Below are 21,749 nucleotides of genomic sequence, written 5' to 3' on the forward strand. Positions count from 1 at the left end.
TGCAAAGGGTGAAGTCTAGAAAACGTTTCCCACTCTGTTCATAACCAATTGTAGTTTTGGGAACAGAAAACTGTATTGAGATCAATTGTTCAATCGATGAGAAAATGTACAGAATGTCGGCCAAAATCCATCTAGTTCCCTCTTCCCTCCTACTGCACGCCAATAGGCTTCCTCTCACTACCATATTTGTTAGGGAGTGGAAACGCCAACCGGATGCTTCACATTTATACATCCAGTAAAATATCTGTCTCGTTGTTCTTTCTTTGGCTGAACCACTCCTTCCTCATTCGCACATTTCAGAGTTTGCGTTTCTCCGGTTCTAAATAAACTCCTGTTTGTCTTGAAGAATTGCAATCGCAGAAGAATGAATTATGTGTTCAGTGAGATCTGACATCACTTAAAGGTTCGTGATTTTAAATAGTAAATCAAAATGCAATTTATTGTTTAGTTGATAATGTTTTATTTCGGCTCTCGTTCGAGTGTTGCCGTTTATTCATTGGCCTAAACTTTATTAAGGGAAAAAAAACGTTTTATTGAGTTATTGCGGTAATCCACAATTATCCATGGATTGTCAGAAGAAAATGGGTGAATTGCATATATATATTGTTTTGATAGCCTCGATGTATTCTATCCGTATTTATGGAAACATCTCATTCTTTCAAGTTGGAACTTTGACTCATCCTCAGGTCTGGCAATGCTAGTCGACAGTGGTCCAATTTGAATTGCCATTCTATTTTTCCGTCCTTCATTGGCCTATGGGCTATTTTGAAGTACCCTAGAAACAATAACAAAACATCATTGCCAGTAATCACTTTGCTAATGGTGTGTGGTTGTAGGCAGTTACTATTTCAGGCAGAGAGTACTGCAATTTTGTAAAAGTTTTTTGTTTTATGGTTTTCCATTGAGTCAGTGTATTTTATTTTGTCCCCTTTTAAGTTATGGGTTGTTGGTAACACAATATTGGACTAAAGGAGCTAGCGTTACTCCTTTGTCAAAGAACCATACAAATACTCCATCTGAACGTGAAATCGATTCTCAATTGCTGTATGTCTCTAGAAACCCTCTACTTTCATATCATATCAATTGCATATCAATTGCAGACGACAGTATTTTACAGTGACGGCACGTTTGTGGAGTCAGTCTTCTGTTTACACACAGGTGGTCGGAGACACAGATTGCTAATTAGCACACTTTGGGATTGGGTTGGCGGATCGCATCCAACTTTTAGGTGCATATACCGCCACCCACTGTCTAGGAGTGTGAGGCCTGTCACGGCCTACCTACAGTAAATGCTTGTACTACAAAATTGTGGATAAAGGAAAATTACCCTGCCAACTATTATCCCTCACAAAAGAAACACCACCCCATTCCACTATTTAACCGTATCTAATCTTACTACTGGCCAACGGTCTGGGAAGACCGATACTATCACACAACACCCCCTGCAACTCTTCTGCAGTAAAACCTCGCAATCCCAAGGACTTCTTTGCGGCTGCCAACACAACCTCTATTTTCTGTGACTTACGTTTTCTGTAGTACAGTTGACAACCATGGCTATGACTGCTAAGAAACCCACCATACTGAAGCACATTCTTCCCATCCGCCTGTATTGGTCTCAGCCTATTCACAGGAATCCTCTCAGGATCCCTCACCCTGTACCCATCTTACTCTACCACTCTCTTCACTGCTTCAGCATACAACACTTTCTTTACTACTCTGACCCTGGAAACATCAACCTGCCTTTTTCTCACCGGACACCTTTGATTTCCAGCCCCATGGGCACCCCCACAGCTAACACACACAACTTTCTCCACCGATACTACACATTCCTTCGTCTCATGTCCTCCTGCACACTTCTCAAATCTAAGAATCTCCCTCTTACACACTTCTGCCACATGACCATAAGCTTGGCACCTAAAACACTGTAGTACTTTTGGAACAAAATCTCTCACGGGATAACTGACACATCCTACATTGACCTTGTAGGGCAAAGACTGCATCAAAACTCAGCAGGACAGACAATGTCTTCAGTTTCACCATGTTCCTACCGCGTCTGCGTCACACCAAACGCCAGGCGTCACAGACACCAGGAATCTTCCATTTCAGCTGATCCTCCTCAACACTTAATGCCACCCCCTTTATCACTCCTTTCAACGGCGCCCTGCTCCGGGGAGCGAAGCAAGTCACAGTTCTTGTCGCGTGGTCCGGTTGTGTTTCGGAGGACGCACGCCTCTCCTGAGTCCATACGGGAGTTGCAGCGATGAGACAAAACTGTAACTACCAATTGGATACCACGAAATTGGGGAGAAAACGGGGTAAAAAAACCCCCAAAAACAACGTTCCACTTCTCTAATTTCTTTCTTGTCCACCATCTTCTCCTTTATCAGATCTGCCAGAAGGCTTGTGTAATCCACCATTCCATATTTACTCATATGTTCATATGTTGTTAGCCATCTCTCCTGTTATGTCTCTCTCACCTCTATCGCTTAGATTCTGCCAGTCCACTCTGTCTTCCATCTGTTTTCCATAAACTAGTGCTGTGACATGGAAATATGGCCATGTGGGAACCCTAACCGTATAAAGTTGATCAAACCTTTGTTTTTTGGCAATTATGTCTCACTGATATGAAAGACAGCGAAGGTCCTTATGCTTCCAAAACCATACCGCAAGCGATGCGTGTTAATGTTCAGACGGAGTGTAGCGGCTCTTAACAAAACTCCCCCCTAAGGAAGATGCCTTCGTCCAATGACTCTTATGGGTAATGTAATGATTCAGAGGGGTTGGGTTAAATGCGGAAGACACATTTAATTTGAAGGCATTCAGTTGTACAACTGACTAGGTATCCCCCCTTTCCTTTCCTAATGGAACTGTGAGTCATGATCAAGGGCTCGGGATGTAGGATAGGCTACTGTAGAGTCAAAAGAGTGGCATTTAGCTGTTATCAGTATTTTGTCTTGATTTTAAAGGCTAATGTCAGTGCTTTACATATGGAACACAACTTGACATCTCGTTGTTGTAGGTCTATAATGTTTGTTGAACTGTAGGCTATGGAAAATACAAATAGCCAAGTGAAGTAAGTCATGGGAGGAAATGTTGCCAGTGTAAAATGTTACTCTGAATAAACATTGTCCTGGCTCTACAACTTTCATACCTCATCATAGTCTTTGACCTGAGGGAAATTTCAAAGAACAGACTAATTCCACCTAAAAGTCATGAACAACTTTATGGCGTATATTTTGTATCATATGCTAGGCTACTATTGCTGTTTACAGGGGAAATGCCAAATATTTGTTCAGCATCTCAATGGCCTATGGGAAATTCCAGCGAAATGTCTCAGAATGGACCAACAGAACAAATTAAATGTGTGTCTACAGAACCACTTCGGGGGGAGCGTATACCCCAAAAAGCAGACTTCTAAATATTGGCATGTTGGAGAAAAAGCTAATAATGGGCATTATAGATGTGTCATGAAAGGGACAAGCTTTTTGGGGAGACTGAACATAATTAGCTATGTGAGTTTGTAAGTCCTATGTTACTGCATGGATGGCCATTTCAAAGGAAAGACTTGGCTGAACACAAAAATACTAATTTTGAAAAATGGTCAATTCCATTGTTATGTTGGACAGGAAAATGACCATTATGGATGTTAGAGTCTGATTTCTTGATCAAGAAATCAATCATAACACATTTGTAGTCATCTGGAATAGGGATGCACAATTTATTGGTGAACATATCGGAATCGGCCGATATCAGCTAAAAATGGCAACATCGGGATTGGCCCGATGTCTAGTTTAACGTCGATGGGAATAACCGATGTCAAAGCTGACGTGCATACCTATATGACGTAATGACGCCAAGTAAATTTTTTTCGCTACATCGAGCAGTCAACAAGTCGAGCAGTCATTTGAAAGAGTAAGAACATTTCAGCGAGACAACTCAGGCGAAATCCATTAATGCCAAGATAATGGAATTCATTGCCCTTGACAGTCAACCGCTCTCTGTCGTGGGTGATGTTGGCTTTCGCGACTGGTCGGGCACCGGTACACACTAACATTACCAAGTGCACTATTATTCAGATGTTGCCCTACCGAAGTTACACAGTAATAGCGTCACTGCTATTGGCTTCACGACATAGCTAGCTTTAGCTTGGTACCAAGATGGCACCAATACAACCAGCCTGAAAACAATGACCAGTAGAAACTGCAGTCATTTTCACTGTTCTTAGCAATGATTTAGGAATCCTTGTGAGTAAGTATTAGCTAGGTAGCCACTTGTTGTTTGCCTATTTAAATTGAACTTCAGTTAATGAAAATAAATAGCTAGCCAGCTACTTAACCTTGATGCCCAAAGCTAATGTTATAAGCAGCCAGACATCTTCATCTGGCTAGTGAGGCTCGACCTGACCGAGTTATGTGTTGTGAAGCTAGCCACAATAAGGATTAGGCACAATAGTGAAATTTGCTGTTTGACTTCAAAATAAAAGTAACTCTTTGAAAGTGATGCAGAAGGTTACAATTGGTGGAATCATGCCATATTTAGACTAGATAATGTTAAACAAGGTTGGAATGTGAAGCAATGAAATGGGGTATCAGTCTACTCGGTGACACCCACAGAACACAACTGTGAAGAGTTTACGCAAATATTAGCGTTGTAGCGCTTATCACGGGACTGTGACTATGTGAAATCACCTCCCCAGTTAGCCTATTGTGTGTATTGACATTCAAATTGCACTCTACAGCTTTACCTAAGGATTGGGAATCAATTAAATGTATTTTTTCCTCCTCAGAGTTATCAGATTCCAAAATATCCACGCAGTATTGTAAAAACAATAGGAATGGTGTTCAGGAATAGTGTTCAATACACATAGGTTGACAATAAATGGGGCTGAATTCACAGTTGTTTCAGAGTCCCGCAATAAGAGCTACGATGCTAATGTTCTCTGGGTGTCACTGAGTAGACTGATACCCCATGTCATTGATCCACAATCCATAGGTAAGGCTGTATAGTGAAAAAAGTATGCCGTTTTGCTTTGTTTTTGGGGAAGAACATTGTTTGCATCCATGAGATAGCTAGCTTTTTTTAATGACCAGCACTGTAGGTGCGCGAGACAACTTCACCAGCATCATAGCCTTCCCTGTAGCTCAGTTGGTAGAGCATGGTGTTTGCAACACCAGGGTTGTGGGTTCGATTCCCACGGGGGGCCAGCACAAAAAAAAAATGAATGAAATGTATGCATTCACTACTGTAAGTCGCTCTGGATAAGAGCGTCTGCTAAATGACTAAAATGTAAATGTAAATCATAGCACAGGTATCGACAAATCGTTGTGACATGAAATATGAGTGATAGTGTAATCAATGTGTAATAACTATGTAAAAAATGTATGAACGCCTTAAATGATTACGTGATGTGCAGTCATATTCAGGTCCTGATTGGTCAACAAGCTTATTTGACACTTCAAATAGTGTTATTTGACGTGTATCTTTTTTGACACGCAAAGACCCAAATGGCATTCCATATAAATCCTGGTTGAGAATGAAACGACTGAACAAATGAACAATGAAACAGCACAGCAAGTAAGGGAAAGAAATAGGTTTTGATTATGTTTTACTGGTAATGGGGACATACGTAAATGCCAACAAAATAACTTTTTGGTCAGTGTGGTGTGTGTGTGTGTGTGTGTGTAACCTTTGTTTTACAAGGCAAGTCCCTTAAGAACAAATTCTAATTTACAATGACGGCCAAACCCAGACGACTCTGGGCCAATTGTGCAGCGCCCTATGGGACTCCCAATCGCGGCCGGATGTGATACAACCTGGATTCGAACCAGGGACTGTAGTGATGCCTCTTGCACTGAGATGCAGTGCCTTAGACCGCTGCATCCATCTGTGTGTGTTAACCATTTAACTACTAGAATGCTTAAAAGGCCGCCAAAAATGTCATATCGGTGCATCACTAATCTGGAATGTTTAAGTTCAGTCTCCCAAAAAGCTTGTTCATTTCATAACCCATTCATAATGCCTACAATTTCTTTATTTCTCCAAATATTTAGAAGTCTGCTTTTTTGATTATATGCTCACCCCAAGGGTTGGTAATATGAGAGAAAGTTCTGTTAAAAGCTTCAAAAATAAGATTTTGAAAGGGCCCTTATGTTATTTCCTTTCCTATGTAGGCTAAATTATGGTTCCTTCCCATCTAAACACAACCAAAATGTTACATGAACTGAGCTACTATTTACTCCTTTCTGGACCCATCATCTGACTTAATACTGCTCTGCAATAGTGATTCTTTGACATAAAAATGAATTATACATTTGCCAAATGAGTTATTGTAAGGCTTTCCCTCAAATTGTTTACTGGAAGCAAATTCTTGACAGATACAATGCGATCAGTTCTGTTTGGTTCTCGCAGTGCTTACTTCCTTCCATGACACACACAGTTCAATATTTGGCTACAGTGCGTCACTCCGCCCTCTCTCTATATTTAGAGGTGCAGGCTGCTTCCTCAAGAAGGCTGAGGCTCTTCAGAGTAAACATGTGATTTTGTGTTACGATTCTACTGAATCACCTCGCAATGCACAGTACACAATAGCGACGTGTTTGAAGAAGTAAAATAGCTCTCAAGCTGATTATGAAATCCCCCAAAAAGTTGCAAGGACATATCATAATTTTGTCAAATCCTATTTATTTTTCAGGTTTTGGGCTGCAGCTTGATCAGAGTCGATGAGATGCTGGCGTGAGGGGTGACACTGGTTTTGTCTCCTCCCTGAGGTCCAGGGAGCCAGGATGCAGGGGGCCATAGCACGGGTGGTGGTGGCAGCGGCCATCTTGAACCATCCGCTGCTGTTCCCGCAGGAGAACACCACCCTCCCAGAGCAGGATGAGGCCCTGCTGGCCCGCATGAGGGAGCATGAGAAGAGGCTGGAGCTGGAGCAGGCACGGCTGGAGCAGGAGCTCTTGTATGCAGGCACGGAGCAGCAGGACCCTGGCTCAGAGGACGGCTACGGCTGGTACTTCTGGAGCGCCCTCTCACTGGTCATCTTCTTCACTATTGAGGTGTGTCGGCAGGATTTGGCAGACATGGAAGCCCGATACGCTGATGATGAGGATGGGTTTGTTGAGGGTGGATCCATCAGTTCCAAGACACTCCAGCTCGATAAGGGAGTCCTAAACAGCTTCTGTGAGAGATGCATCCACACCTCGGCCCATGAGAACTGGAGGGTGCGGGAATTTGTGGAGGGCTTCGCTGACGACCTGCTGGAGTCCCTGAGGAGTGTGTGTGACAGGGAGACTGACATGGAGGTGGCGGACTTTGTGGGCATTGGGAGCATGTTTGAGTCGTGGAGGGTGAGCAAGCCCCTGATGTGTGATCTCATTGTCCCTTTCGCCCCACCGGAGCCATACTCCTTCCAGTTCCAGCTGTGGTGCAGCCCCTCCAGTGACGTACCCCTGGACATGCAGGGCTGTGGCAGGATCAAGGTGACAAAGGTTGGGGAGAATGAGGACGGCTGTCTCTGTGGCTCTGCCAACCTGGGTGAGGACATGCTGTGCTTGCTACACAGCAAAAACGAAAAGCCCAGAGCAGACCACACCCCGGATGACCTTCTGTGCTCCAAGAACACACCTTATCTGGCTAAGGACCAGGTCATGAAGTGGTTCCAGATCTCCGTGACCAAAGCCTGGGGACGGATTTCTCACAAGTACGAGTTTGAGCTCACTTTCCGCAACCTGGATGCTACTGGAGCACTGAAGGTCAGATTCCGCTCAGGAAAGGTTGTTGTGATGAACATCATCCCCGTTGTGGAACTAGATGGCACAAATGCCTACTTTGTATCACACTTCCCCTCTGACAGCAGCACCTCCTCAGACACTTACTGGCCCCTCTCCTTTGCTGTCTATGAGAGGAACCTGCTCAAACATGTGGCTAAAAGCCTGCCTGAAAATTCCTGCCACCTCCACTGCCTTCAGATCATCACTTTCCTACACAAGAAACAGATGGGTCTAACTGGCAGGTGTGCTCTGACCAACTATCACCTGAAGACGACCCTGCTGCACCTGTTGTTGAGTAAGGGCTCGTCTAGCTGGGGCTCTGAGAGTCTGGAGCACAGGCTACGGGACATGCTAGGCTTCCTTCACAGGAGTCTTCAGGAGAAGAGACTCTGTCACGCTCTGGTTGGGAACAGCCAAGTTCCACCAGAAGTCCGGGTTCCGGCAACATTCCACACGGCGGAGCCCATCAATCTTTTCCGGCCACTGGTGTTACAGAGAGAGCTTTACGCTGACACGCTTCGGCATTTCCAGGAGATGCTCAGGAACGCTCCTGTTCTGATTCAGGAGTACACGCCTCTGTTACAAAATGGCGACACTCACCACAGACTCAACTCAATGGCACAGTCTGAGTAATGGACTCTGTTTTAATGCACTGCAGTGAGTGGAGGCATCCTTAATAATAATAATAATAATTAACAAATGTATGTTACAGCTTTAAGACATTTCTCTAGGCACTGAAAAGACAGGTGAACAATTTTTTTTGTTATTTTGAAATGGACTTTGTGGTTGGTGGTTTTATTTGAAAGCAGCTTCTAAAAACACTCAAGGAAGTTACCAAAGCGTGTTCTTAGTAACAGTACTGTAACTGCTATTTCAATATAGCTGTTTCACAAGTGCAATTATATTTTACGGAATGAAGGTTTACAAAAACTGTTTTCCCCTCACAAAATTAGAGCAGTATATTTTGATATGAAGAATAAGTATTATTTTTGTATTCTAGAGAAGACCACATCATACTTTGTAGTATGTGTGTTTTTATGATGCAGTATTATGCAGTACTTGTCAACAATTGCTATTTGACATGAAGGGATATTCATTTTGTAAACCGTGCAACAGTTTGAAAATACCAACTGAAGACTCCGTTACACGTCTTGGCTGTCATTCACCAAAGGATAAGAATGTCAGCAAAGATATTCCGTTGAAATTCCGTTACAATGGCTACATGAGGAACATAAGAATTTTAGAAATTCCTTTCAGCATGACAATCTTAGAAATTACACACAACATGTACACAGCAGATGTTGTAAGGTGGTGCTAACTAATTGAAGGAAAAATTCCCCTCTGTTTAAGTTCAGTCTTAGGTTCACGTATAATTAAATGGCAAATAGACAACATATGGTTTGAGATGGTGGAATGCACTCATAAAAATGTCATTTGTATACAGGTGTGTGTATATGTATGTGTGTATATACATATTTTTTTTATTTATTAAAAGAAAATGTATATTTTGTAGTATTACCCGTATCTCTCATACCCATTGTAACTTGCCTACTTTTAACAGCGTATGTTTTTTTATTCATAAATGTTGAAGGACTATCTATTATTGTGTTGTGAGTAATGACATTGATTTTTCTACACATGGACATACAAGATAGTGGCAGTGCTCCACATTCTATTCACAGACCTGTCCAAGTACAGTATAGGTTTATAAATATATAAAAACACTGGAACTCTTGTTGTGCAGTCTTTATTACATGACAATATTTATATGCTTTGTAAATGTAAAAAGAAAAATATGCAGTGTTGACAAAGCATGATAGAAATGACCTTAAACAGACATGATTCACATAGTTCCATCAGTATTTCTGATCTACCACTTATGAAACTAAACTAAATAATCATTATGGGTTCATTGAACATCTGGTAATCAAACCATGTTCCATATGCAATGAAATGTAAACAAAGGAAAGGAGCACAGAAATTAACTTTCAGAAAAGTTTCCTATGAGATAAACAGCTGCACAACTAAGTTGACATCTACAGCTGATGCCCTAATTACCATAGCAGGAATATAAAATACATTTAAAATGGGAAAACTGGGCGGTCAAGGGTGAACTGCCACTGTGCCATGTATCTACAGGCCATGGTAAAAATGGTGTTTCCCTCCGACATAGGTCTCACTGGGGAACATGGTGGCTTTCACTGTTGGATCCTCAAACATGCATTCTGTCCACTTCTTGAGCTCAGTGGTACCTTTCAGACAGATTGGAATAAGGGATTACATTTATTTGAGTTTTGAAAATGAGACTAATGAGTTCGTCACTAGCAGTGCACTTTGGTTGAGCCAAACTTTTTAAATTACACAAGCAATAGGATCTTTCATAAAACCTGTGAGAGATGCAATAAGAATGTGAATGATTATGTAAACTGATATTCATACACTAGGGCCAGTATTCACAAAGCGTTTCAGAGTAGAAGTATGATCACACGATCATATGATCAGGGGGGACCAGGGCCCATATCCACAAAGCATCCCAGAGTAGAAAATTGGTCGTAAGTTCTGAGAATAGAGACATTTTACTCCTACTCTTATGAGTAAAAATATATTTTTAGGAAACCTCATGAGCTGTCCAAACCAGTTATGGGTTAATAGCAGGTGTCTTGATAATAGAAAAATGCATTGAGTCAGTGGTTTCTGCACCACATGCAATTGCTTTGGAGTTGTTAAAATTATTTGATATTTCCATCCATAAATAATCTAGAAGTACATGCAACAGTATTTGCACTTTTGACTATTTTGATAATTTAATTACCTGCATCATGTTTCAAGTTATCCCCTTGGAGCGCAACATCACATTGTAAAACAAATATGCCTAAAGTTGGGCAATTGAAGGCATCTAGGGCTTATGTTAACTTTGATTGTGTTCGATGGAAATAATAGACAGTTTCATTGTGTTCGATGGAAATAGACAGTTTCATACGTATGCAATGTTGTATGCAACATTATCGGCAAGTGACTTAATCTTGATGCCTGTCAGCCAAAACGATATAGATTTGTAAAACGGGAGTGACGAGTGTGTTGATAGAACGGTAATATTGTCAAAATTCTGCTTTAACAACCATCAGAATTGCTTTAAAAAGTTATTCATGCCAACATAATCAATAATTAAGAATATGCAAAGTGATCATGTCAGGCAAAAATTATATTAAACGTTTATACTAATGCTGATGGTTGTTAAAAGCGGTATTTTGACAATATCACCGTTATATCAACACACTCCTCATTCTAGTTCTACAACTTTAAATTGTTTTGACACACAGGAATCAAGATCAAGTCACTTGCCGATAATGTTGCATACAACATTGCACAAGCAGCCGCACCATGCACAATGCCAAGCGTCGGTTGGTGTGTTGTAAAGCTCGCTGCCATTGAACGGACGAATCTGGATTTGGCAGATTCCAGGAGAACTCTACTTGCCTGAACGCATAGTGACACATTTTTTATTTGGTGGAGGAGGAATAATGGTCTGCGGCTGTTTTTCATGGTTCGGGCTAGGCCCCTTAGTTCCCCAGTGAAGGGACATCTTAATACTACAGCATAGAATGACATTCTAGAAGCCGATACTGTGCTTCCAACTTTGTGGCAACAGTTTGGGTAAGGTTATTTCCTGTTTCAGCACGAATATTGTGCGCTCTTAAAAGGGTCACAAGTAGGGCTGTGGCGGTCACGAAATTTCGTCAGCTGGTGATTGTCAAGCAAATAACTGCCGTTCTCACGGTAATTTACAGTTAATTAACAAACACATTTAGCATACCCTGGCTTACACACAAGCTACTGATGCAGACCTTTGGAACATCTAAAAAGTTAAATAAAAATGTTTTTTTTAAGTTAAATTAAGCCATGTTATATAGCCTACACCTTCACAATAAATCCATTATTTATTTTAGATAAGTCTAAAGAAACATGATATGAAGAAAATGTAGTATATTTCAGAAGAACAGAATAGCATACTCTGAGTTGTCCTTATGTTAGGCCCTGATCTGGCTATGCCAGATGGCTGTGGGCTACGCTAGTTCATTTAGCAGACCAAATTTGCTTAGAATTCCGTGGCATTATTTTATATTATAGTATGACGAATACAATTCAACTAAGCAGAATAAAATAGAAAGAATATTTCTCCAAACGATTTGAGGGAGTTCACACACGTAGCTATTCTGTGTTGAGTTGTTAACATACTGTAGAAATACAGTGCATTTGGAAAGTATTCAAATCCCATGACTTTTTCCACATTTTGTTAAGTTACAGCCTTATTGTTTTTTTTCCCTTATCAATCTACACATAATACCCAATAACGACAAAGCAAAAGCAGTTTTTTTTTTGTGCAAATGTATTAAAAATCGCAAAGACCCAGACCTTTTACTCAGTACTTTGTTGAAGCACCTTTGGAAGCAACTACAGCCTCAAGCCTTCTTTGGTATGACGCTACAAGCTTGGCACACACGTATTTGAGGAATTTCTCCCATTCTTCTGTGCAGATCCTCTCAAGCTCTGTCAGGTTGGATGGGAAGCGTCGCTGCAGTTATTTCAGGTCTCTCCAGAGATCGATCGGGTTCAGGTACGGGCTCTGGCTGGGCCACCCTAGTCTGAGGTCCTGAGCGCTCCGGAGCAGGTTTTCATCAAGGATCATTCTGTACTTTGCTCCGTTCATCTTTCCCTGAATACTGATTGGTCTCCCAGACCCTACCGCTGAAAAACATCCCCGAAGCATGATGCTGCCACCACCATGCTTCATCGTAGGGATGGTCCAAGGTTTCCTCCAAATGTGACGCTTGACATTCAGGCCAAAGAGTTTAATCTAGGTTTCATCAGACCAGAGCATCTTCTTTCTCATGGTCAGAGTCCTTTAGGTGCCTTTTGGCAAACTCCAAGCAGGCTGTCATGTGCCTTTTACTGAAGAGTGTCTTCCATCTGGCCACTCTACCATAAAGGCCGGATTGGTGGAATTGGTTTTAAACTTCTTCCATTTAAGAATGATGGAGGCCACTTTGTTCTTGGGACCCTCAATGCTGCAGAAATGTTTTGGTACTCTTTCCCAGATCTGTCCCTCGACACAATCCTGTCTTGGACAATTTCTTCGACCTCATGGCTTGGTTTTTGCTCTGACTTGCACTGTCAACTGTGGGACTTTATATAGACAGGTGTGTGCCTTTCCAAATCATGTACAATCAATTGAATTTACTACAGGTGGACTCCAATCAAGTTGTAGAAACATCTCCAGGATGATCAATTTTGAATCTGATAGGAAAGGGTCTGAATACTTATGTGAATAAGTTTATAAATATACAATCGTGGCCAAAAGTTTTGAGAATGACACAAATATACATTTTCATAAAGTTTGCTGCTTCAGTGTCTAGCTTTTTTGTCAGATGTTACTATGGAATACTGAAGTATAATTACAAGCATTTCATAAGTGTCAAAGACTTTTATTGACAATTACATGAAGTTGATGCAAACAGTCAATAATTGCAGTGTTGACCCTTCTTTTTCAAGACCTCTGCAATCCGCCCTGGCATGCTGTCAATTAACTTCTGGGCCACATCCTGACTGATGGCAGCCCATTCTTGCATAATCAATGCTTGGAGTTTGTCAGAATGTGTGGGTTTTTGTTTGTCCACCCGCCTCACACCTGCCTGCTGCCATTCCTGAGCAAGCTTTGTACTGGTGGTGCCCCGATCCCACAGCTGAATCAACTTTAGGTAATGGTCCTGGCGCTTGCTGGACTTTTCTGGGTGCCCTGAAGCCTTCTTCACAACAATTGAACCGCTCTCCTTGAAGTTCTTGATGATCCGATAAATGGTTGATTTAGGCGCAATCTTACAGGCAGCAATATCCTTGCCTGTGAAGCCCTTTTTGTGCAAATCAATGATGACGGCACGTGTTTCCTTGCAGGTAACCATGATTGACAGAGGAAGAACAATGATTCCAAGCACCACCCTTCTTTTGAATCTTCCAGTCTGTTATTCGAACTCAATCAGCATGACAGAGTGATCTCCATCCAGCCTTGTCCTCATCAACACTCACACCTGTGTTAATGAGAGAGTCACTGACATGATGTCAGCTGGTCCTTTTGTGGCAGGGCTGAAATGCAGTGGAAATGTTTTTTGGGGATTCAGTTCATTTGCATGGCAAAGAGGGACTTTGCAATTAATTGCAATTCATCTGATCCCTCTTCATAACATTCTGGAGTATATGCAAATTGCCATCATACAAACTGAGGCAGCAGACTTTTTGAAAATTAATATTTGTGTCATTCTCAAAACTTTTGGCCACGAGAGAGTGTGTGTGTGTGTGTGTGTGTGTGTGTGTGTGTGTGTGTGTGTGTGTGTGTATGTATATATATATATATATATATATATATATATAAATAAATTGCCAATTTCTTTTCAAAAATCTGTTTTCACTGTCATTATGGGTATTGTGTGTAGATTGATGAGGATTTGTATTTATTTAATAAACTTTAGAATAAGGCTGTAATGTAACAAAATGTGGAAAAAGGTATGGGGTCTGAATACTTTCTGAATGCATTGTAGGTACTACTATATGCTTAATTTAGTTGTTCTACAAACATTGGGCTATATGTTTTGATTTTGAATACATTGTAAGGCTGCAGATTAATGATGATTTGAAAAAAGTTGCACACTTCATCAGTCTCTCATTCACAATTTGACAAGCACATGATAATGCCTCGACTTTCCCCTTTGTGTGTCCGTAATGCCTACCTTTTGCGGCCAGTGGCCTTTGCGCTGAATATAATAAATTACTATTCCCTTCTCCCTGAGTGCTGCATGCTCCGAAGCACCTCTCACTCACATGGCTCTCCATCATCTGATCGGGTGTTGTTAGGCCTACTTTCTCACAGGCTACAATTGAAGACAGACACGTCGGGGACTCAACTACATGCGTCCTTATCCTATTCCGATGTGCATATTGAAGATATTGGAAGATCTGTCCACATTTACAATTTTGTCAGCCAACATGATAAGTAGGCCTAACAAACAGCAAAAGCACTAGCCTATGTCAAGCCACTATCCCCCATAATACAAAAGTTGACCTATTCTATTCTGTGCGAGAAATAAATATTCCAAACATACTCTGAGACAGTTATGGGATGTGATAGATCCCAAATGAATACAACAACTAGCATCAAAAAAACAGTTTTACTCAATGAGGCTGACGCAACAGATCAGAACGTTTAGCTTAAAATGTTGATAAACTATTAGGCTATTGTCAAGAGAATTTTCTATCCCCATGATAATAACTAACAATCAATAAGCTTTGACCAATCCCCAAGGTTTGTAAGACACTGGGTTAATAATAATTAGTCAAAGACTCAGCTTCTGCAAAAGGCTCATACAGTTTATTCACGAGAATGTTCTGAAGCCCATACAAAGACATCCATTTTATAGTTCACTCCCTACTTACGCAAATACATACACACAAACACTAGATATCCTACGCACATACATACGAACAGTAGGTGAGTTGTATCCCTTCCCAGAGTTCTCACCACTGTTTATCACTACCCAGTGCTGTCCGTTCCATTCCCCGGAGATTAGAGGAACCTTGAAAATAACTCCCTGTCCTATCATAAGATTCTCAGAGTTCTAGCCAGGTCGAGTCAAACACAGTTTTAATTGTTCTCTGTATTTTCTTCGACACACACACACACACACACACACACACACACACACACACACACACACACACACACACACACACACACACACACACACACACACACACACACACACACACACACACACACACTTCTCTTCCTCACAGGTCTCTACTGAACCTTATGGGACTTACGTTTAGTACTTTAGTTATTCATTATACATGCTACATAAACTAATAATCACTAATAGTTAGGTTTCAGGGTAGAATTATTTAATCATTACATTTAAACATATAAATCCCTTATCAGCTATTTCTTCACATTATAAGTGCAACAATGCACACACAGCAGTAGGCTATAAGTGTGAATTGTCCATTAGCGGGAAAACACCATTATCAAATGACTGCAAATGCGATTACTCATGTAATGCTTTTATTATAAAGGTGCATTTTTATTGTGAAAATGATCTTCCCCAAACTTGAAACTCACGCACTGCTTATGTATGCCAGTTAGGCTCTACACCCCTTGTAAAGCGGAATAATGTGCTTAATTTTAAGAAGTTATTTGGCCACTTTAGTTGTGAAACAAACCTTATCAAAACATGTAGGCTTATGGGCTAGACTATATGATTTAAAAAAGTTTCTTGCCTTACGCTGGGCATCATTCACAAGTAATAATATATAATTCACAAGTGATAGCCTAATATTGTTATTAGGGATGCACGATATATCAATAAGCATATCAGAATCGGACGATATTAGCTAAAAATGCCAACATCGGCCCGATGTCTAGTTTAACGCCGATGTGCAAAACCGATGTCAAAGCTGACATGCAAACCTACAGTGCCTTGCAAAAGTATTCATCCCCCTTGGCGTTTTTCCTATTTTGTTGCATTACAACCTGTAATTTTAATAGATTTTATTTGGATTTCATATAATGGACATACACAAAATAGTCCAAATTGGTGAAGTGAAATGAAAAAAATTACTTATTTTAAAAATGAAGCCCCTAAATAAGATCTGGTGCAACCAATTACCTTCAGAAATCACACAATTAGTTAAATAAAGTCCACCTGTGTGCAATCTAAGTGTCACATGATCTGTCACATGATCCCAGTACATATACACCTGTTCTGAAAGGCCCCAGAGTCTGCAACGCCACTAAGCAAGGGGCACCACCAAGCAAACGGCACCATAAAGACCAAGGAGCTCTCCAAACAAGTCAGGGACAAAGTTGTGGAGAAGTACAGATCAGGGTTGGGTTATAAAAAAAATCGGAAACTTTGAACATCCCACGGAGCACCATTCTATCCCTTATTTTAAAAAATTGAAAGAATATGGCACCACAACAAACCTGCCAAGAGAGGGCCACCCACCAAAACTCATGGACCAGGCAAGGAGGGCATTAATCAGAGAGGCAACAAAGAGACCAAAGATAACCCTGAAGGAGCTGCAAAGCTCCACAGCGGAGATTGGAGTATCTGTCCATAGGACCACTTTAAGCCGTACTCTCCACCGAGCTGGGCTTTATGGAAAAGTGGCCAGAAAAAAGCCATTGCTTAAAGAACAAAATAAGCAAACACGTTTGGTGTTCACCAAAAGGCTTGTGGGAGACTCCCCAAATATATGGAAGAAGGTTCTCTGGTCAGATGAGACTAAAATTGAGCTTTTTGGCCATCACGGAAAATGCAATGTCTGGCACAAACCCAACACCTCTCATCACCCCAAGAACACCATCACCACAGTGAAGCATGGTGGTGGCAGCATCATGCTGTTGGGATGTTTTTCATCGGCAGGGACTAAAAAACTGCTCAGAATTGAAGGAATGATGGTGCTAAATACAGGGAATTTCTTAAGGGAAACCTGTTTCAGTCTTCAAGAGATTTGAGACTGGGACGGAGGTTCACCTTCCATCAGGACAATGACCCTAAGCACACTGCTAAAGCAACACTCAAGTGGGTTAAGGGGAAACATTTAAATGTATTGGAATGGCCTAGGCAAAGCCCAGACCTCAATCCAATTGAGAATCTGTGGTATGAATTAAAGATTGCTGTACACCAGCGGAACCCATCCAACTTGAAGGAGCTGAGCAGTTTTGCCTTGAAGAATGGGCAAGAAATCGCAGTGGCTAGATTTGCCAAGCTAATAGAGACATACCCCAAGAGACTTGCAGCTGTAATTGCTGCAAAAGGTGGCTCTACAAAGTATTGACTTTGGGGGTGAATAGTTATGCACGCTCAAGTTTATTGTTTTTTTGGGCTTATTTCTTGTTTTCATCTTCAAATTGGTAGGCATGTTGTATAACTCAAATGAAAACCCCCCTACCCCCCAAAAAAACGATTTTAATTCCAGGTTGTAAGGCAACAAAATAGGAAAAATGTCAAGGGGTTGAATACTTTTGTAACGGCAGTCGTCATATGTAGGGGACCAACGCGCAGCGTGTTGAGTGCTCATGATACTTATTTAATGAAAAAATGAAACACTTACAAAGAAACAAAAACGACAGCAAACAGTTCCGTCAGGCAACAATCACAAAACGGAAAACAACTACCCACAAAACACCATAGACAAACCCCAACTTAAATATGATCTCCAATTAGAGACAACATGAACCAGCTGCCTGGAGATCATCCCAAAACTCAACCTAGAAATAGAAAAACAAGAACAAAACATAGAAACAAAAAAACATAGACTGCCCACCTATATCACACCCTGACCTAACTAACCAGAGAAAAAACAGCTCTCATAGGTCAGAGCGTGACAACTTTCGCAAGCCACTGTATATAACGTAGGTAAGGGAAGACCCCCATGAAATGGACACAAATGAATGGGAACATATTGGCACCGCACGAATCATACACCCTAATGACAATACCACCCAATTTGGTCCACATTCATTCAAATCATATTGCAAATTTCATATGGCAAATGCCAAGTGTCACACCCCAAAAATCCTATAGATGGCGAGCGCGCTCCACCGTGGATTTTCATATTGCAAATGTAACACAAGTCAACACCCAAGGGTCAAATTTTGAAAAAATGAAAAAATGTTTGAAAACTTATCACTGCCTTAAAAAAGTACTTTCTGGACCGTTTTTTGAAATGTTTTCGATTTTTTTTTGTCAATTACACATGTATAAGAGCTGTATGAATTTTTTTGGTCAATTATACATGTATGAAAGTATTGAATGTGCCAAATCAGGATGTTTGTCCATATGCCATGTGATCATAGGATGTCAGTTTCCAAACCCAAAAGTCAGTGAACCATGTCCAAATGGCATTTAAACTGCCCAAATGATATATAGCCCTATGTTAAGCCATGAATCAACCTAGATGGTCTATTTGTCATGTATGATGAGGGAGAAGTGGGACTCTGTTTTTTAACGATTTTTTGAAAACGTCCAAAATGACCATTACCATCACGAATTTGACATGCTCAAAAATACTGCAGAAATGCAAAATTGACTGGCCCGATGAACTTAGGATGGCTGGGCAGTGACTGTGGTTCCTCTCCATCGCTCGTTGTGGTGTTTTCATCATGTCCATTTGGTGATGTTTTTCACTATTGAATCATATTGCAAATGTACAATATGTTGCAATTTGTTGCAATATTTTTCAATGGGCATTTTACCATCACAAATTTGACATGCTCAAAAATACTGCAGAAATGCATAATTGACTGGCCCGATGAACTCGGGATGGCCGGGCAGTGACTCTGGGTCCTCTCCATCGCTCGTCACCCAGCATCAGTCAATTCAATATCATTCTGACACCAAACTGATACCATCTGACACCAAATCCACTTTTTCCAACTCGTTTAGAAGCCAACAATCACATATATCAGAGCAGGCCCATAATTCACAGCACCTTCAGTTTAAACCATAAAAAAACATAAAACACATAGTTATGTTCTAGCTGCGGGTCCAGCTCTGACATTATGTGTAGGCCTATGTGAGGCGACCCCGAATCCCAAGTTATGGCTCGATAGGTCATTCGGTGCCCGAGCAATGACCTTAATTGGTGCTGAAAATCCACTTTTTCAGGGCGTTGCTACGGGGTCCTTGAATGAGCTATCGGACAGAAACGTTGGGGTCCGTCTCTATGGGCTGAGGCGGTTTCAATGCACCTAGTCTTGCGACTCTGGGACATTTCTAAATGTCGCCATTTTCGTGATGGTCAAAATGAATTGAACATATTGCAAATGTACGAGGCTGTTTCTCGGTCTGAGAACCTTCTAGAGCCACATAACTCACCGTGCACTATTGACTTGAGCTCGGTTCTTTGATCGTTTGATCAAAGGTAACTATTGCAGGCACTGTATGACTCTAAGCCCCACACTGTGTCACTATGTCCTAGCTGTGTGTGTGTGTTAGTTTTTTTGCAAATCTGATGGGATAAATGACTGATTTACAGTTCATGATGGTTACCTAGTCACACCTATGAAGTTTTGAAATGATCTGACTTTTTTAACCTGTTAGGGCTAGGGGGCAGCATTGACACGGCTGGATAAAAAACATACCCGATTTAATCTGGTTACCACTCCTACTCAGTAACTAGAATATGCATATACTTATTACATATGGATAGAAAACACCCTAAATTTTCTAAAACTGTTTGAATGGTGTCTGTGAGTATAACAGAACTCAAATGGCAGGTCAAAACCTGAGAGATTCCTTTACAGGAAGTGGCCTGTCTGACCATTTGTTGAACTTCTTTTCCATCTCTATCATTTACTAAGGATCTCTGCTCTAACGTGACACTTCCCACGTCGTCCATAGGCGCTCAGAGCCCGGGAAAAAACAGAATGTCGTCATTCCAGCCCCAGGCTGAAACACATTATCGCCTTTCTCAAGTGGCCCATCAAGAGACACTAGCTTATGCGCGTGACCCCGACCGCCCCCGCCTTTGGGATTTTTTTCCTCTGTTTGCCGAAAAGGAGATTCCCTGTCGGAATATTATCGCTTTTCTACGAGAAAAATGTCGTAAAAATTGATTTTAAACAGCGATTGACATGCTTCGAAGTACGGTAATGGAATACTTAGAATTTTATTGTCACGAATTGCGCCAAGCGCGTGACACTTCTTTACTATTTCGGATAGTGTCTGGAACGCATCGAACAAAACGCCGCTATTCGGATATAACGATGGATTATTTTGGACCAAACCAACATTTGTTATTGAAGTAGCTGTCCTGGGTGTGTATTCTGACGAAGACAACAAAAGGTAATGAAATTTTTATAATAGTAAATATGATTATGGTGAGTGCTAAACTTGCCGGGTGTCTAAATAGCGAGCCCGTGATGCCTGGGCTATGTACTTAGAATATTGCAAAATGTGCTTTCACCAAAAAGCTATTTTAAAATCGGACATATCGAGTGCATAGAGGAGGTCTGTATCTATAATTCTTAAAATAATTGTTATGCTTTTTGTGAACGTTTATCGTGAGTAATTTAGTAAAATGTTAGCGAATTCCCCGGAAGTTTGCGGGGGTATGCTAGTTCTGAACGTCACATGCTAATGTAAAAAGCTGGTTTTTGATATAAATATGAACTTGATTGAACAAAACATGCATGTATTGTATAACATAATGTCCTAGGGTTGTCATCTGATGAAGATCATCAAAGGTGAGTGCTGCATTTAGCTGTCTTCTGGGTTTTGGTGACATTATATGCTGGCTTGAAAAATGGGTGTCTGATTATTTCTGGCTTGGTACTCTGCTGACATAATCTAATGTTTTGCTTTCGTTGTAAAGCCTTTTTGAAATCGGACAGTGTGGTTAGATTAACGAGAGTCTTATCTTTAAATGGCTGTAAAATATTCATATGTTTGAGAAATTGAAGTAATAGGATTTTTAAGGTTTTGAAAATCGCGCCACAGGATAGCCGTGGCTGTTACGTAGGTGGGACGAATTCGTCCCGCCTAGCCTAGAGAGGTTAACCCTTCGAAACAGTCCCTGTGACCCATATTTTAGGCACTTCCGGTTGGCACAGGAAGCTTAGAATCGACACATGTTGTCATTGGGGTAGGCTTTTACAGAATCCTGAGTTTTAAGTCTTTATGTTAAGAATTGACTGATTTACACAGGGTTGAATTGAGTGATTTTCACAATCTGCAGGTTGGTTATCTCAAAACACCTTTAGGGTGTTTTTAACAACTTCCGGTTGCTCCAGGAAACTTAGAATCGACACAGGTAGACCTCACAGTAGCCTGATGGATTGTCATCGAAGACAGGTTCATAAGGCATTCATAACACACATAGGCTTCAGGTTGAATTAAGGGGAATAGGAAGTATTCCTATGGGGAGAGAAGT

At 41.1% G+C, this 21,749-nt stretch overlaps 1 protein-coding gene across 1 annotated transcript; it reads left to right on the forward strand.

Annotated features, from left to right (window-relative positions):
* Window positions 1–306: 306 nt before the first annotated feature.
* On the forward strand, window positions 307–9,493 carry itprip (inositol 1,4,5-trisphosphate receptor interacting protein). Its single transcript, NM_001140112.1, has 2 exons — window positions 307–403; window positions 6,692–9,493. The coding sequence occupies exon 2, from the start codon at window positions 6,783–6,785 to the stop codon at window positions 8,397–8,399; it is 1,617 nt and encodes a 538-aa protein (NP_001133584.1). The 5' UTR covers window positions 307–403; window positions 6,692–6,782; the 3' UTR covers window positions 8,400–9,493.
* The last annotated feature ends 12,256 nt before the right edge of the window (window positions 9,494–21,749 follow it).

The sequence above is a fragment of the Salmo salar genome, chromosome ssa18 (assembly GCF_905237065.1).
Source record: "Salmo salar chromosome ssa18, Ssal_v3.1, whole genome shotgun sequence".
Classification (NCBI taxonomy): domain Eukaryota; kingdom Metazoa; phylum Chordata; class Actinopteri; order Salmoniformes; family Salmonidae; genus Salmo; species Salmo salar.

Bases quoted from the DNA above. Each gene is read 5' to 3' on its own strand.
- itprip (NM_001140112.1), top strand. From the start codon at position 6,783: ATGCAGGGGGCCATAGCACGGGTGGTGGTGGCAGCGGCCATCTTGAAC.